The 17,604-nt window shown below is 38.2% G+C and overlaps 1 protein-coding gene across 3 annotated transcripts in view; it reads left to right on the forward strand.

Moving 5' to 3' along the window:
• csrnp3 (cysteine-serine-rich nuclear protein 3) overlaps window positions 1-16,706 on the forward strand; it is an 82,374-nt gene extending 65,668 nt beyond the window's left edge. For all 3 annotated transcript variants that reach the window (XM_067444556.1, XM_067444555.1, XM_067444557.1), the window contains 4 exons: window positions 6,840-7,099; window positions 7,196-7,492; window positions 9,087-13,933; window positions 14,045-16,706. In XM_067444556.1, the coding sequence (XP_067300657.1) occupies window positions 6,840-7,099; window positions 7,196-7,492; window positions 9,087-10,190 (1,661 nt within the window). In that variant the 3' untranslated portion in view covers window positions 10,191-13,933; window positions 14,045-16,706. The remainder of the gene's footprint in view (window positions 1-6,839; window positions 7,100-7,195; window positions 7,493-9,086; window positions 13,934-14,044) is intronic.
• The last annotated feature ends 898 nt before the right edge of the window (window positions 16,707-17,604 follow it).

Here is a 17,604-nt window from a genome sequence, read left to right on the forward strand (position 1 = left end):
TTCCTCCATTAAAAATAATTAGAAGTTTATGTACACCAGATGTCTGCGGATGACCCACAGTGCAGCGAGTCCCAGAGGACGTCGGTTTCCTCCTTTAGAAAACGCTGCTCTTTCAGCACAGCTTCAGAGAGAGCTTACGTCTACATTAAGATGTAAAATCTAGCTCATAATCGTAAATTACTGACATTGAAATCAACCTGCTGAGCTGGATTCCTTGAACTGTTATAATCATGAAGAAAAGCCAGTGACTGTTAGATGAAAACCCTTTGGTGGCATGAAAGGATAATACACATGGTGCTGCTAAAATTATTGCCATATTCATATACCCATCATTTATTTCCAAATAAATCCGTCTCTTCCGTGATACCCTGAAATTTTGAATATTCCAATCTAATATGATTTCTGACCTGTAAGGTTGCCAGAATAATAATCTTACACGGTGTGTTAATAGGCCAGAGGAGAACTGGCACCCCGACTGAGTCTGGTTTCTCCCAAGGTTTATTTTTCTCCATCACGCCCTGATGGAGTTTTGGTTCCTTGCCACTGTCGCCTTTGGCTTGGCTTGCTCAGTTGGGGACACTAAAATTATGATTAAAGTTATTCAACTTATTATACAAATAAAATGTATGAATTAGGTCTTATTTAATTCTATAAACTTAAATACTGATCTGCCAACATTGTTGCTATATGATAAATTAAAATAAGCTGATAACATCACTGTTTTCTCCAGTACGACTGTACAGCCAAATCTAATTTTGTCGCAATATTATCCTGTTTGACACTGTGAAGCTGCTTTGACACAATCGTGATTGTAAAAGCGCTATACAAATAAAGTTGATTGATTGATTGATTGATTGATATACCTTGGTATGGACATGATACTGCGATGTATACTAGCGTTCAAAAGTTTGGGGTCGGTAACCTATTTTAGTACTTTTTTCCCCTCATCAACACCAATGCTCAAATATACAGTAAAAACAGCAATAGTGTGATATATAATTACAATTTAAAATAGTTTTCTATGTGAATATGTTTTCAAATATAACTTTTAAAAAAAAGTAAGCAGCATCATTACTCCAGTTTTCAGTGTCATGTGATCCTTCAGAAATCATACTGATACACTGATTTGATGCTCAAGAAACATTTCTTATTATTATTAATGTTGAAAACAGTTGTGCTGCTTCATATTTTTATGAAAACCATGATACAATCTTTCTTTCCTCAGGATTGTTTAATAAATAGAAAGTCCAAAAGAACAGCATTTAATGGAAATTATTCATTACATTATAAATGTATTTACTGTCACTTTTAGAAGTGTATATTTATGACAAATATTTAGTAAAAGAATAAATCATAGCTGTGTAAGTAATACACTCTCCTCTGCACCTCTAGTGGTCCTCTGCACGCCTCTGCCTCCTATTGTTTGGCCATTTAAAGGGGGATGGTAAATATAGCCTGTATAAATATCCCCAGTTTTGGCCTCCAAAAGAGTGGAGTTTCCCTGATACTCTCTCCCACAGCTCCCTTCATGTCTGACACAAACAGGACAAATAAGAACCATCTGCTGCTGCCGGTCCCCCGCCCAGAACCACCAGCAGAATACATTACACACACACACACACACACACACACACGTATGTGTGCACTGCGCTTAACCTAGTCTGACTCAGGAACTCCAGCACAACTGAAACAGAGCAAAAGCTTCTACTGCAAACAGCTTTCTGAGAGCAGGGGCTCAGTGTTGAAGAAGAGTTAGGCAGCGGTTGATGGGTTGGGAACATTTTTAAATGAGTCTTTTTCTCTTCAGGTGTACTATGGAAAGGTGACTCTCAACACTTCCAGGTTATATTTAAAGGGATAGTTCACCCACAAATGAAAATTCTGTCATTAATTCTTACCCTCATGTCTTTTCAAACCTGTAAGACTTTTGTTCCTCTTTGGAACACTAACGAAGATCTTTTTGATGAAATCTGAGAGATTTCTGTCCCTCCATTGACAGCTACCACTTTGATAAAGTGAATATCTAATCATAAAAAGAATCCATATGAAGTGAGCGTTTTTGTCCAAATTTTCTGAAGAGACTCGATCATTTTATATGATGAACAGACGTCATTGGTTCTCAAATGTGCTGCGTAACACCAGAATGAACCTCATTGGTTCTCGCTGAAGCTCAAATGTGCTACGTAACACCAGAATGAACCTCATTGGTTCTCGCTGAAGGTCAAATGTGCTGCGTAACACCAGAATGAACCTCATTGGTTCTCACTGAAGGTCAAACGTGATGCGTAACACCAGAATGAACCTCATTGGTTCTCACTGAAGGTCAAATGTGCTGCGTAACACGAGAATGAACCTCATTGGTTCTCACTGAAGGTCAAACGTGCTGCGTAACACCAGAATGAACCTCATTGGTTCTTGAGGAAGCAAGTTTTTACTTAAAAATATTTTAAATAAAAGCAGTTTAGGGGGAACGGATTACTAGTAACTTGAGTTACATAATCAGATAACTTTTTTTCAAGTAACTAGTATAGTAAAGCATTACTTTTAAATACAACAAAATATCAGTTACTTTTGCTGAAAAATACGGTACAGAAAGTAACTTTTTCCCCCCATTGACTGACAGCTCTCCTGCCCCCATGTTGAGAGAAATCGGGAGTAAGTGCAGAGGTGTTGACCATGTCCCGAATGGCACCCTTCATGTGCACTTGCAGACTAGTAGACTTATAATGACTGTAGGCTGTCCCATTCATCATTTTAGGTTTCAGAATGATGCTCGCGAGTTTCCCCTTTGCGATCGATATGGGCCCTCGATGCACACTTTTGTTTTTATTGGTGAAGTAAGAGTCTTCTCCTAAATCCTATTCTTCTGGAATCCAGAAGAAAGCAATTTTAATGCATTACTTTTAAAATGTAACTTTCCCCAACACTCAAAGTGTTATGCAGAGACAATCAGACAAATCAGATTTTAAATAAATTAACTTTAATGGACAGTTTGAAAACACTGATTTGTGTAAATGAATCAGACTTTTGAATCTTGGTTGGGTTTAAATCAAAGCTGCTATTATATTGAATATGCATGCCTGTAGCCAGGGCTGGACTGGGGCTAAAATTCGGCTCTGGCAAACCCAGCCCATCCAGCCCATGAGTTCCCCGTGAATGTTTTTGCTGGGGTTGAGGCCTTAAATTGGAGTATATAAATAAAACTAGGACAAGGACAAATAATGATAGATATTATCGAATTTGCTGCAAATGCAGATAAACTTAATATTGTTTTTTTTTGTCACACAGAAATGCCCTTGGCAGTAAAGCACTGATGATTTTGAGCTAGGATGCAGTAAAGTAAATTTACTGCTTTTAAATGCTGTGATCATTCACTCACTCTCGTGTCGTTCCAAACCTGCATGACTTCTGTGAAACACAAAATAAGATGTTTTGAAGAATGTTGGCAATCAAGCCATTTTGGTTAGGCTACCCTTTGAATATTGTATGAACAAAAAAACAGACTCAAATCATTTTATTTTATGCTACACAGAAATAAAATCATTTAGGTTTGGAATGACATTAGGGTGAGTAAATGGTCCCATTTTTGGGTTAAACAATCATATTATTCAAGAGTTAACACATCATTTAAGTAAGACACTGATATCTATCTTTCATGAGGCTATTAAATTTCATTAAATCTATTAAAAAAAAGTAAAGTAAAACTTTTAAAAGAGGGAAAAAAAGCTTTGTCCTTAATTCATGGGATCCAGACTTTAAAACAGTTTTATAGACTATAGTTTAACTGTAGGCCAGTTTCATTTAACTGTAAGATCATGGTAGTCACAGGTAAAAAACATAGACTGTAAACCTTGCTCCTCATTATATGGCTATATGGTTTCTAAAACTATATAAAACATATATAATAAACTATTATATTTGTTAGTTAAAAAATGTAAACACCTGTAGAAAATACGAAAACAGCCTCTATAAAAGTGATTTATATTCTGCAATAGGGCTGGGACAACGCGTCGACGTCATCGATGACGTCGACGCAAAAAATACGTCGACGCAAAATATGCGCGTCGATTCGTCAGATTCAAAATAAAGATGGCGGCGCCGGAGAGTAGTAGCAACCATAGATGTACATAATAAAGTATATTATGTAATTAAGTATATTATTTATTATGTATATCTATGGTAGCAACACGAGTGGCTCCTCAGACTTTCAGAAGTGCAAGGCTTGCGGGTTGGCCACAGTCTATGCGGGTTGGCGCGCGGTGCGCACGGAGCATCACAGGCATGCGCGTCTGTGTTAAGAGCGCCTGCTCCAGGCGCGCACGCGTTTTGTTGTCACGGCTACATAAACAAATTTCTGCACACAGGAAGACAGATGTTTTGGTAATATTTGATGTATTTTAATCACAAAAACAAACGTTTGCATCAAGTGAAAGCATCGGATACATTGGCTACGTTACCTACATAATAAGCTGTTTTAAATTTAAAATGTTCAATGTCTAATCGCGCTGATGTGACCGAGGGTATCCATCCTCTAAGTGAGCAGTTTCATCCCAGGACTATTCCGGTTTTAAACGGAGTATTGGCGCCCGTAATGCACTCTACATGTAACTTTTTTCACTGTCATGCCGCGGATGCGCGTGGCGTTTCTGTTGCGGGTCAGCCACGGGGCTGCGTGGCGTTTTCTCTGCCTTTGCACACTAGAAGCGTGCAAACTACTAGCGTGTCTGACGCGGCGCTGCTGCTGCTATTGATGCGGAGGGAAGCCATATTCCTAATGTTAAACAGAAATAGCCTACTGATACAGCAAAGAAAACGTCGGGAGTAGCCACATATCTATGGTATTGACGGCAAATACTAGGCTACAGAATATTTCGTTCTGTATTGACAGTTGCAATATTTCAAAATCGATAATTGACGTTTTTTATTATTACAATTAGGCCTATATCTGCATTTATGTAAACCTACAGACTTTCAAACATGAAAATGTAATTTAATAATATGTATTCGTGTCAAAATTATATATAAACATCTTTTCCTATTCTATTTTGCCTGGAGACGCTCCCAACACACGTGAAAAATAGGCGCTCTTCTATTTCTAGCATGCACGCGTTTTCCACGCGTCACAGGCAGTGTGCAAACTCCAAACTGTTAACATGGGAGCCGAAACAAAAACGGACACGCCACGCAGCCGAGACGCTCACGCTTGCAGTGTGTCCCCGGATTTGATTAACCAACTTGTTGATATTTAATCGATGGGCATAGCCTGTAGGCTGAGTTGCATACATAGAAAATATAATATATATCGTATAATATGTTTCTTTGTTGTTGGTTAATACTTATTTATTTGTGTGTGTGTGTGTGTGTGTGTGTGTGTGTGTGTGTGTGTGTGTGTGTGTGTACTTTATGTTTTGAAGGTTTTATTGAATGCATTGTATAGTCTTACTTTGGAATTTTAAGAGCAATAAACATATATTGCAATGTTAAGGAATTCGTTTTTTCATTCAGAAAATTAAATCAACATGTATAAATTGCTATTAGGCAATTAATGGGGAGATAATCGGTAATCGAATCGAATCGTAACCGAATCGGACAGGGAAAATGAATCGTTAGATTAATCGATGCATCGAAAAAATAATCGCTAGATTAATCGTTTAAAAAATAATCGTTTATCCCAGCCCTATTCTGCAATATTATTTTAAGTAATATAGCACATTTTTAATAAGTTTTTTCCAAAACACCATATTTCTTCGCTGTTAGCTGCAATGTAAATTGGGGTTCTGCTAAAGTGAAGCATTTGTGTGTTGCCGTTTTTCACTTTACCTCGTCATGAATACATGCTCGCGGCTGTTTTCAGCTGATTCAACACAGAACCTGTAATGTTTCCATATCACACGATTGTATAAAGCTAAATTCGGAGTCAAAGTGCCGTATAGAGCAGTATTTAAACGCAGCGTACGTTCGTCAGCGGCAGCGTTTATTCACCTTTGCAGTTCCATGCGCTCAAATACTAATTAATAAATAAATAAATAAATGGAAAAAAGCGCCTAATATGGAAGGGATGACTCTCTCTCGCTTCGGCTTGTCAATTCAGAAGACAAACCAATGGGCTGCTGTCGCTGCATGTTGTCAGTGGTACAAAAAAAAAAAAACACTACCGGCCCCAAAGTGCGTCGGCCCACCGGGCAAATGCCCGGTATGCAAGATTACCAGTCCAGCCCTGCCTGTAGCTCTAACAGTAGAGCATTGTGCTAGCAACGCCAAGGTCATGGGTTTGAATCCCAAGTCATGCATGACCTGATAATGTAAACCTTGAATGCAATCTAAGTCGCTTCGGATAAAATGGTAAATGGACTCCATTTATATAGCGCTTTTAACAGACCCATGGCCATCCAAAGCGCTTTACATTTTTGCCACACATTCACCCATTCACACACAGACGGCGGTGTCAGCCTTGTAAGGCACCATCCAGCTCGTCAGGAGCAGCTGGGGTTAGGTGTGTTGCTCATGGACACCTCGACACTTGCTCAGGTGAACCGGGGATTGAACCACCAACCTTTCGGTTTTTGAGCAACCTACATGAACCACTGAGCCACTGCCGCCCCAAGTAAAAGCATCTGCTAAATGCATACATGTAAATGCAGACAAATAACATAAATAATCATTGTGAAATTCACAATACTGGAAATTTTACATCATCAGGAAAATCAAGTTTACTGTAAATATTTAATCTTTCACCAAGCCCTATTTCCCAGCCCTGAACTCACTGTTACAGGAAAGATGCATATCAGTGTCTTTGAAATTGAATAACCAAACTGTAATTTTATTTACCGTCTTTTTAGCATCCTCGATACTGAAGCGAGAGAAGAGGATGAGGACGAGGAGGGTGCACTTTGAGAAGGTGACGGTGTATTACTTCAGCCGGAGGCAGGGGTTCACCAGCGTGCCCAGCCAGGGGGGCAGTACCCTGGGCATGTCCAGCAGGCACAGCTGCGTGAGGCAGTACACGCTGGGAGAGTTCGCCATGGAGCAGGAGAGGATCCACAGAGACATGCTCCGAGACCACTTAAAAGAGGAGAAACTCAACTCTATCCGGCTGCGGGTACACAACCGGTTCACAAGAAAAGATACTTTTGCTATTGGATATATTGCTGTGTGAATGTCCTCAAAATGTCACCTTTTTTTGCATGCTCCTCAGTTGACAAAGAACGGCTCGGTGGAGTCCGACGAGGCCAACGCTCTCACGCTCGACGACATCTCTGACGATGACCTGGACATTGATAACACAGAGGTGGACGAATATTTCTTCCTTCAGCCTCTGACCACCAAGAAGCGGCGCGCTTTACTGCGCTCATCCGGAGTAAAGAAGATCGACGTGGAGGAGAAGCACGAGCTCCGATCCATCAGGGTGTCCAGGGAAGACTGCGGCTGTGACTGCAGACTCTTCTGTGACCCCGAGACCTGCACATGCAGCCTCGCCGGCATCAAGTGCCAGGTGTGATGAGCAGACACACACATTACACACACACACACACACAAAAAAGTAAGCTTTTTTTTTAAGATGTACGCAATTCAATTAATAATAAAATTCTATCAAATTGAATTTAATAATCCTTACATATTGAATAATTGAACAATCCTTGCTCAATTATTCAATTAAAATGTAAGGATTATTTATTTCGATTTGATGGAATTTTACTATTAATTGAAATGCATAAATCTTTAAAAAGGCTTAAAATTGAGTGCATGTTTAAAAAATTATGTTGCTGAGGAATTCTAGTATTATTTAATTATTTATATGATAATTAATGAATTTATATTTCAAGTTAATCTAATGAAAATACACCCAGCTCACACAAATAAGCACAAAATCCCAATAAATTAAATAAATAAATACATATTGCTTTAAAGAAATGCTGCCTATTTTATGACTTATGAAAAAATTACATTGGGACATTTACATTTTGCATTACAAATATTACATATTATTTTATATATGTACTATTGACGTTCAAAAACAATTCTTATTATTTAAAAAAAAAAGAAATTTTCTTGAATCATTAATGATGAAAAATAAAAAATGATTATTTTGCATTGAGACATTATTTTCATTACTGTAATGCTTGCATTTTACTTTTGATATTCAATGATTCCAATTATATTCTCATTAATGTACTCATATTTGTATTAGTTACAGTATATCTATTTTGCAATACAATGTTTTGTTAAATCAGTATAACAACAAACAGGACCACAACGTATAAACATTTTACAATGTAAATATTGTAAATTATAATATATTTTACTATTGATATTCAAATATTATAATTTTTTGATGTATAAACATTTTACAATGCAAATATTCTAAATTATATTAATTTTACTATTAATTATTAGTATTATTTTTACTATCAATATTCAAATATTATGATTTTTGTTGTTGTTTTTTATTTTTAAAATGATACATTTTATTATTAATGATATTTGTATAATTTATTTAATCATTTATTGTTAATTAATATAATTTAAGGTATTGACTAAGGTAATACTTAATACATTATTAATAATACTTTTCACAGAACTGCAATGACAAACAATGTGCTTAAAGTGTGAAAAATATTATATGCTTAATCATGAAAATAATGCAAAACAACCTGTAATGTTAATTACAATAGGTTTCATTTTGCTTTTTAATTTATATTTTATTTTGAGGTGAACTATGACCCCAAAATGTTCTTGAGACTTACCCAGTTGCTAGAATCACATCAGGTTTTGATCTGTATCCCTTTAAGACAGTCCTCCTTCCCCATACTGTAGTAAAGCAAAGCCTATCACAGAAATCTCACATAGCAGACTAAAAAGCAAAAATGATTAAGATGTCCAAAGATAACGTTTAATGGAGGTATGCCCTGTTAAAACTGATTAAGATGTTAGACAGCAGACGTAGATGCATACAGCTGGTTACATTTTTACGTGGTCCATCGAGTCTTCAGATGCAAGAGGAGCTTTTTTTTTGCGATAATTCCTGCTGTGTGTAATTCAAACCATCCTAAACTGGCCAGTGCTCATGTGTTCTTGGATGTCCACAGGTGGACCGTATGTCATTCCCGTGCGGCTGCACAAAAGAGGGCTGCAGCAACGCAGCCGGCAGGATCGAGTTTAACCCCATCCGAGTGCGGACTCACTTTCTACACACCATCATGAAGCTGGAACTCGAGAAGAGCCGCGAGCAGCAGAACTCAGGCGCCGCAGCGGCCGCCGGTAACGGTTTTCACAGCGACCCAACCGGTCACTGCAGCCCTATGGCGACGGGCCAGCATTCACTGGAGTACGCCATCCCGGATACAGTCCCGCAGACCACCATCATGCATCTGCAGGCCGGCGACGACATAGATGAAGCCTTGGAAGAGGAGGATGAGGAGGAAGAGGAAGACGAGGATGACGAAGAGGAAGATGACGAAGATGAGGAGAATGACGACGACGAGGATGAGAGCAGCAGTCTGTGCAGCCTGTCTGACTCCAGCACGCAGAGTTTGGCGAATAGCGACTCTGAGGAGGACGACGAAGACGAGGACGAAGACAAGACGGAGGAGTTTGACGCGGGATTGGCCAATAGCGAGGTGGCTCCGCCCCCCTCTGTGATGTGTTACTCGGAGAATACGGTCACGTCGGACAACCAAACAAACGGCAACTCCTACTTCATCAACTCCCCCGCGGAGTACTACTCAATGGAAAATGCTACTCCGCCCGTACTTTTAGCCACCACCAACCAATCTAATGAGCCCTACATAGGGGACACGGCCTCCTATCAAGACAGAGTCAATGACTCCAGTAGGGTCATGTCTCAGGGTCCCTTCAATGTGACCGCCGACCAATACACAGACTACTCCCAGCAGCCCGAGCAGCCATACGCCAATCACCACTTGGCCGTGATTGGCTGTTGCGCCCCAGAACCAGAAAAAAGCGTCCAATCCAAAGGGACCTTCCTCAGCCCATCGGGAGAGCTGAACCAGATGGAATTCCAAAACTATCTGAACAACAATACGCAGGATACAGGCTTCAACGCCAACGGGAACTGTTACGTAGCTGAACAGCCAAAGGAGATGTCTCGCAATCTGCCCGACGTTTCGCTAGCGGACAACACGAAAGGACCTACTTTAATGGACGCTTTCCCTGAGCCCACTCCAGTTTAGATTCAGAAAGCGGCAAAAGGATAAAAGCAGCCTTCGAAGTTTTGTTCTGACAAATTTCCTGTTTGACGTTTTTGGGGGTACGGATCCAAAAATACGTATTTTTACTGAACTTTGCAAAGAACAAAAACGATTTAAACTGCATAATCAGAGTGTATGAGAAGCTTTCGGGCGGAAACATATTCTACACAAGTACGCAAACGCAGACGCTTCTAGCTACGCAAGCTTGATTTCAATAACACAATGGGTCTCATTCTCTAATGTTTGCATGGATTATTTCGTTTTTGTACGCATAGAAGAATTTTCACAAAATGTCTGCCTAATTCAAAACGTGCATACGCACATCAATTTCATCAAATAAACCATCTCCATATAGGCCCTGTTTACAGCTGGTACTAAGATGCGTTTTGGTCAATCAGACCAAAAGTAGACGAGGGAGACATATTTCCGTTTACACCTGGTGTTTTAATCCGTCTCTTTTTTCCACGTTTAACCACTTCTGTCCTGATTTCTTTGAGGGGAGGGTCTATGGGCGGGTCTTTTTCAGATCTTTCGATTTCATGGACAAAGTAAGCTCATGCAATTTACATATGAACGCGACTGGAGACGACATACAGAGAACATCCGCTTTAATTTCTGCTTTGACAGCCGCAAGATCACTCCGAACGCTGTGAGTGTGTTAGAAATCAGGAATGGCGAGAGGACATTGTGCTTGGTTAGTTTTTGTCTTCTTCAGACCAAACTTGCGTCTTCAGCTGACAAAGGTTAAATCTTGTCTGGCTAGCACACATCCCATAATGTTTATGCATTTAGTCAGTAGGTGGAGAGTAGGCGGTCTTTTTTGTCTGTTGGAATCCATTTTGACCCAAGCATGTCGCACAAGTCCTGAAAAGTAAAGCCAAAATATTTTGATCACCCTCCAGGTGATGGTCGTAGTATTGGTCATAAACCCCACACTCACCATTTAGTCTAAAGGGGTGTGAAGCAAACTAAACAATCAGATTACTTCAGTTATTAGTTAAAGTTTAAGTGTTCGTTTTATCAAATAAGTTTAGTTTTAGTTAATTATTTGATGCTATAAAAACGGAGGTGTGACGTCATGATTGTCAGCCGTGATTGACAGGTGTGATTGACAGATTCTCTGAGCAAAGTAGTTATTTAGGGCACCAACTGGGACATTTTCAGGAGGAGATTGGAGCTTTAACTTTAATTTCTAGATTTCCATAGCTGTTTATTTCACACCGATATAATTAATTGTTCTGCAGGAAACTGTACTAACCGGTTTCGTGGGAGTGTGGGCGGAGCCTTGATGCTTCGGCTCCACTTCAGACTCAAGTGCAAGGTGTCAGCGCCATATTGGCACTTTGGTGACTTCACTTTGCTACAATGAAAGAGAGTAAAGGTGCATCTTTTAAATTATGTATGATTTGACCACATGAACGTTTACTCTACGAAAGCAATCCAGTCAATTGTGGTCAAAGTGGACAAGCTAAAAACGTTTTAGACCCTCTTTACACCTGTATATAATGTTGCCAATGTCCATTTCAAAGAAAGTCTGTTCACTCCGCAGCCATATTTGCAATGCCTCCCGGCAGCTATTTCAGGTATACGAGACCTATCTATTTGAATGGGGGAATCCTGGAATCCCCCCAAAAATTCAAATAAGCGACAAAATCTAACATGAACTGTCTCATAAATGTTTCCTATTATCAAATAGCGTTAAAAAAGCGAATTGTTCAGGCATGTGCAGTCCTAAGCATGAATCTACGGGAACCGGAGCTTCTAACAGCAGCTGCAGTGAGTCAGCGATTGGCTCTTTTGCTTTATAAGGCGGGACTATTCTGCCATATTGCACATCACAGTTTCACTCATTCATAATAGGAGTGAACCGTGTTTCTATATCTATAATCTTTGGCATCGTCCACTTGTGATCCGACTGAAACGCATCTTAAAACCAGGTGTTAACGGCCTTAATTGCTTTCTGTACAACCATATGACACTTTTTAAAGACACGGTTTCACCTGAGAGTTCATGCAACAAGATCCTTATGCGCATATCTGCGTTGTTATACAGAGAAACTTCGCAAATATAATGCAGGTTTTCCTAATTTTTCATTTTATATGATTATAAATATTTAAGATGACTATGTATGAAATTTAATTTTAACACAATAAGGCCACTCAAGAGAATGTGATAGTTGTATGATACTACTTGTAGTTTCAGTTGTTCATTTCCTTGTAATTTTAGTACAAAAATGAATTTGTTCATGAAAACCATTAGTGAAGGGGAACCATTGTTTTTAATGCAACAGAAGGTATTCTAGCGCCACCTTGAGTTGTGTTACCTCTAGAATGAGAACTTAAAGGGACGGTTCACCAGAAAATGAAAATGTTGTTAGGATTTGCTCACCCTCATGTCATTCCAGACTTTTTTTCTGTGGAGAACAAAAGACATTTAAAAAAAATGTCTATAAAATGAAGGTCAATGAGGTCCAATATTGCTTCACAATATCTTCTTTTGCAGAAGAAAGTCATGCTGGTTTGGAATGACATGCAGGTGAACAAATGATGAAAAAATCTTAAAAGAGGGTCACTCTTCCACTGGAGCTCGACTGTTCCAGGTCGAGTGCAAGTGATTATAGTTTATAAAGTTATAAATATGGATATTTTTCTTACAAAAAAATATCGGCTTCACTTCAGAAGGGCTTTACTAACACCCTGAAGCTGTATGGATTACTTTTATGATGGATCGATGCACTTTTTTGGGCTTCAAAATCTAAGGTACCATTCACTCCCATTATAAAGCTTGAAAGAGCCAGGATATTTTTTAATATAACTCCTATTGTGTTCGGCTGAAAGAAGAAAGTCATATACACCTAGGACAGCTTAAGGGTGAGTAAATTATGGAATCGTTTTTATTTTTGGGTGAACTATCCCTTTAATTTATGAGCAAACTGTGAGTCAGTGCTTGCAATCGTTGGCCAAGCGTTTGCGTTTGCATACCAGCATGAAGAATATTCCTGATCTTAGGCTCGGGCAAGGTTTCTTGTAATTTCAAAAGTTCTAGTTTTGAGCAGAAATGTGGATAGAACTTTTCTATGTATCTGTGTCCGTGGTGCAAAAAAGAAAACAGAAAAAAGATTGTTGCTGTTAGTGTTTCTGAAGTAAGTGTATATCTAAATGTTTGATAAAAGCATGTTTTTTTATTTAGCTTTCATCGCTGGTTTATGGTTTTGTAAGAGTTCGATGTACTGTAAAAGAGAAAATAATACTGTTGCGTTTTCGTACACATATTTCATGCTTTTAAAGAGTTGGTGAAAGCATGAAAACAGCTCTTAAAATGTGTGCTGTTCATTTGCCTTTGCTTACGAAACCAAAACCATGATATTTAAGTTGTGAACACCATACATTTCCTCAACATAATTGCACTTTTCCATTGGCTGATGTTACACAGAACCGTAACCAATCGTTACCTGAGCACTGAGGGGGGCGGGGCTATCTGGTACTGTGCCATGTCTATGGCTGTGTTCTGAATGGATACTGAATACTGTATACAAGCTACCATTTTAAAAAATGTTAATTACATATTTTTACAGTCTTCTCACATTTGGTGAGTCAAGAAAGAGAAAATTGTCCTCATCCATACTTGGATACGGTATGGTGTACATTATACACATACTGCATACAAGGTAGTATGTTAGCATGCTACACTCTAAAAAATGCTGGGTTGTTTTAACCCAATGTTGGGTCAAATATGGACTAACCCAGCAATTGGGTTATTTTAACCCAGCGATTGGGTTGATTTAATCCTGCGGTTGGGTTAAATATTTGCTTAATACAACCCAACTGCTGGGTTAGTCCATATTTGACCCAACATTGGGTTGTTTTTTACTCTGAATTTTTTAGAGTGTATTCTGAACACAGCCTTAGATTATGTTTTTATAACATATCTCCAAGTTTTTAGTGGAGACATGAAGGATGTTTTTCCATGACACTAACAAGAAAATGATATATCACATCTATCTGCATTTGCTTTAACAAGGCAGATAGAAGACAATAAAGTAGTTAGATAACAGATTTAACTTTTTAAACAAGATAATGAAAATGGTCGAACTCTTTGTCTTATGAAACTCTGAGATACTAAAGTCTTACATTATCTTTGGGATTATGCAGGGATTTCTGATGAAATGCACTTTGAAAGCTACTGCGAACGAAGCATTCCGTTTCCATCAGGCGAAGATCATTTTTTAAAAAGTGTTTAGAATACAAAATAACTAATGTTAGGTTTGTGCAAGGTAATACTTTATTGCATTGAAAGTATTGAATGGATGGAGGCCAGGGAGGTGAACAGATTTTTATGGCATGATGTGAACATGTTCTCTCAATAACTGTGCTTTAAGATTTTAAGAGAGAGCGAACGAGACAAAAAGAATAATTCTTGTCACGGTTATTTAAAATTAAGCTATGACTGAACAAATCATTCTAATGAGTTATTTGTAAAGTGCAATAGTTTACAGTGTGATAATGCCACACATTCAAAGAAGTTAATTCATTTTACATCAGATTTCCTACCATGTTAAACAGAAAGTCTTAAAAATAAAAATCTGCATTATTTACTCACCCTCATCCATGTCGTTCCAAACCTGTTGTTTGTTTCCCCTAAAAAAAGAGATTTTTTTTAACAAATCTTCATACTACTTTAAAACAATGACATGAGGGTGTTTAAATGATCACTTTTTGTGTGAATTATTACCTTAGCGTGCACTGATGAGTGACGATATGAAGCTGTTGTTAACGCACAAACATTGTGATGCCTCTGTCAGTTTGTTTCTCCTCTTGATGGAAAGAAAGTCATTGTCCAATGGAGAATGTCCTTCAATAAGCTCAAGACAGGACAATCAAATGCCTTTTATGCCATCAACATTGTAGCATGACCTTGTGGGGTGGTAATGAAATAATCAAATCCTTAAAGGTGAAGCGTGTCATTTGAAAACTTTATTCCGTCTTAATGTTGCAGATACAACTATAAGACCTTAACCCTCACGTATTAATCCAGAAAGTAACATTTTATGCTACAGACATGAATTATACCTCAAAATATGTGGCTTGGAAAAGTGTACGATTACTTTCCCCTATGAAGGCCCATTTCGGGCACAAAGTCATAATTGCATAAATTGAAATTATGACACAAATTGAAGTTGTAAAACTGTGACGCAAGTCATAATTATTACATAGCCATAATTATGAGATAAAAAGTCAAAATTGAAGTCATAAATGAGATAAAATGTCAATTGTGATAAAAAGTCTGGCTCTTTGTCAAAATTACACCACCAAAAGTCGAAATTGACAAAGTCATAATAATTTTTTTTATCACTTTTGACTTTTGATGTCATAATTCACTTTTTATTTCACACATTTCAACTGTTTATCATATAATTATAATCGCAGCTGGGAGAGGGGAGTGAACAGATTTTTCTCAATTTATATTTAATTTAAAATAATCTAATAAGACTGAACAAATCATTCTGATGAGTTATTTGTGAAGTGCAATAGTTTACAGTGTGATGATGCCACACATTCAAAGTCATAATTACATAAATCGAAATTATGACATAATAACGATATGACATCGTAACTGTGAAAAGTCATAATTATTACATAACAATAATTATGAGATAAAAAGTATAAATTCACATAAATTATATAGAAATTCAAAATTATGAGTCAAAAATATGAGATAAAATGATAAAAAATTTCATAATTATGCCATCAACAGTTGAACTTGACTAAAAGAAAATTACTACATCAAAAGTAGAAAGTGACAATGTCACAATTATGACACATTCTCACTTTTTATGCCATAAGTATGACGTGTTGCCACTTTCGACTTTTCATGTCATTATTTTTTATGTTATATATTTTAAACTTTTTTGACTTCATCTCATAATTTCAACTGCTTGTCATATAATTATGATAGCAGCTGGGTTCATGGCTGTCAGGGGTGTGGAAATATACACCTTTAAAGATAAAACAAACGAAGGGAGAAGAATGTTGTGATGGGAATCTGAAGGGCAGCAGCATTGGATCACTGCCTTGGCTCAAGTATCCAGTGGTTTACTTAAACGCAAATGCCTTCATTTTCTAATTGATTTTTGCTATCGTTTCAGATTCTCTGAAGGTAAATTCACACTGTTTTGCCTTCTAAAATTGATTTTCTGGACTTTGGTCCAGATTTGTCTTTAATTCACCTCTTGACTCACACACACACATACACACACAGTGCTGGTACAACAGACCTCAATCTTTGATGCATTATGGGATATGAAAGACACGTGTACAGATGTAATGTCATTGAGCCTGTACTACAGCGAGACCGGAGTCGTCATATCATGTTACCAGTTAGAATCGCAGTTCTTGTTCTGTTTTCAGTATTTCTTATGAATGATCTATTATAATGTGTATTTATTGTGCGTTACTTAAACGGTATGTATTGAATAAAATTTCTCTTTGTTAAAGCGCTCCTTGTTGGGTCATAAATCTCTAAGTGGGAAAAGGTTTATCAAGACAAACTGATTCTGGGTTGACAAACCTGGATGGATGGATGGATGGATAGCAGGCAGACTGAATGACTGGGGTTAGTAACCCTATACTAACCACAATATATTTGTGAAAGAATGGGTCACTCTCAGGAGCTCAGTGAATTCAAGCGTGATAGGTTGTAACCTATGCAATAAAATAAAATAAAAAATATTACAAAATCCATTCGTGAAATTTCCTCACTACTAAATCTTTCAGTCAACTGTTGTATTATAACAAATTGGAGGAAATTGGGAACAACAGCAACTCAGCCAAGGAGTGGTAGACCACGTGAAGCGGGGTCAGCGCATGCTGAGGTGCACATTGTGAAGAAGTCGGCAACTTTCTGCTAAATAGTTACAGATCTCCAAACTTCAAGAGCAATGCAAAGCGTGGGATGCAGTGGTGTAAAGTATGCCGCCACTGGACTCTAGAGCAGAGGAGATGTGTTCTCTGGAGTGACCAATCACGAGTTTGGCGGTTGCCAAGAGAACGGTACTTGCCTGACTGCATTGTGTCAAATTTGGTGAAGGGGGGGATTATGGATTATGGGGTTGGGTTGTTTTTCAGGGGTTGGGTTTGGCTCCTTAGTTCCAGTGAAGAACTCTTAATGCGATAGTATACCAAGACATTTTGGATAATTTCATGCTCCCAGCTTTGTGGGAACAGTTTGGGGATGGCCCCTTCCTGTTCCAACATGACTGCGCATGAGTGCACAAAGCGTCGGTCCATAAAGACATGGATGAGGGAGTTTGGAGTGGAGGAACTTGACTGTCCTGAGTCCTGACCTCAACCCCATAGAACAGCTTTGGGATGAATTAGAGCGGAGACTAAGAGCCAGG

The sequence above is a fragment of the Pseudorasbora parva genome, chromosome 5 (genome assembly GCF_024679245.1).
Source record: "Pseudorasbora parva isolate DD20220531a chromosome 5, ASM2467924v1, whole genome shotgun sequence".
In the NCBI taxonomy this organism is placed as follows: domain Eukaryota; kingdom Metazoa; phylum Chordata; class Actinopteri; order Cypriniformes; family Gobionidae; genus Pseudorasbora; species Pseudorasbora parva.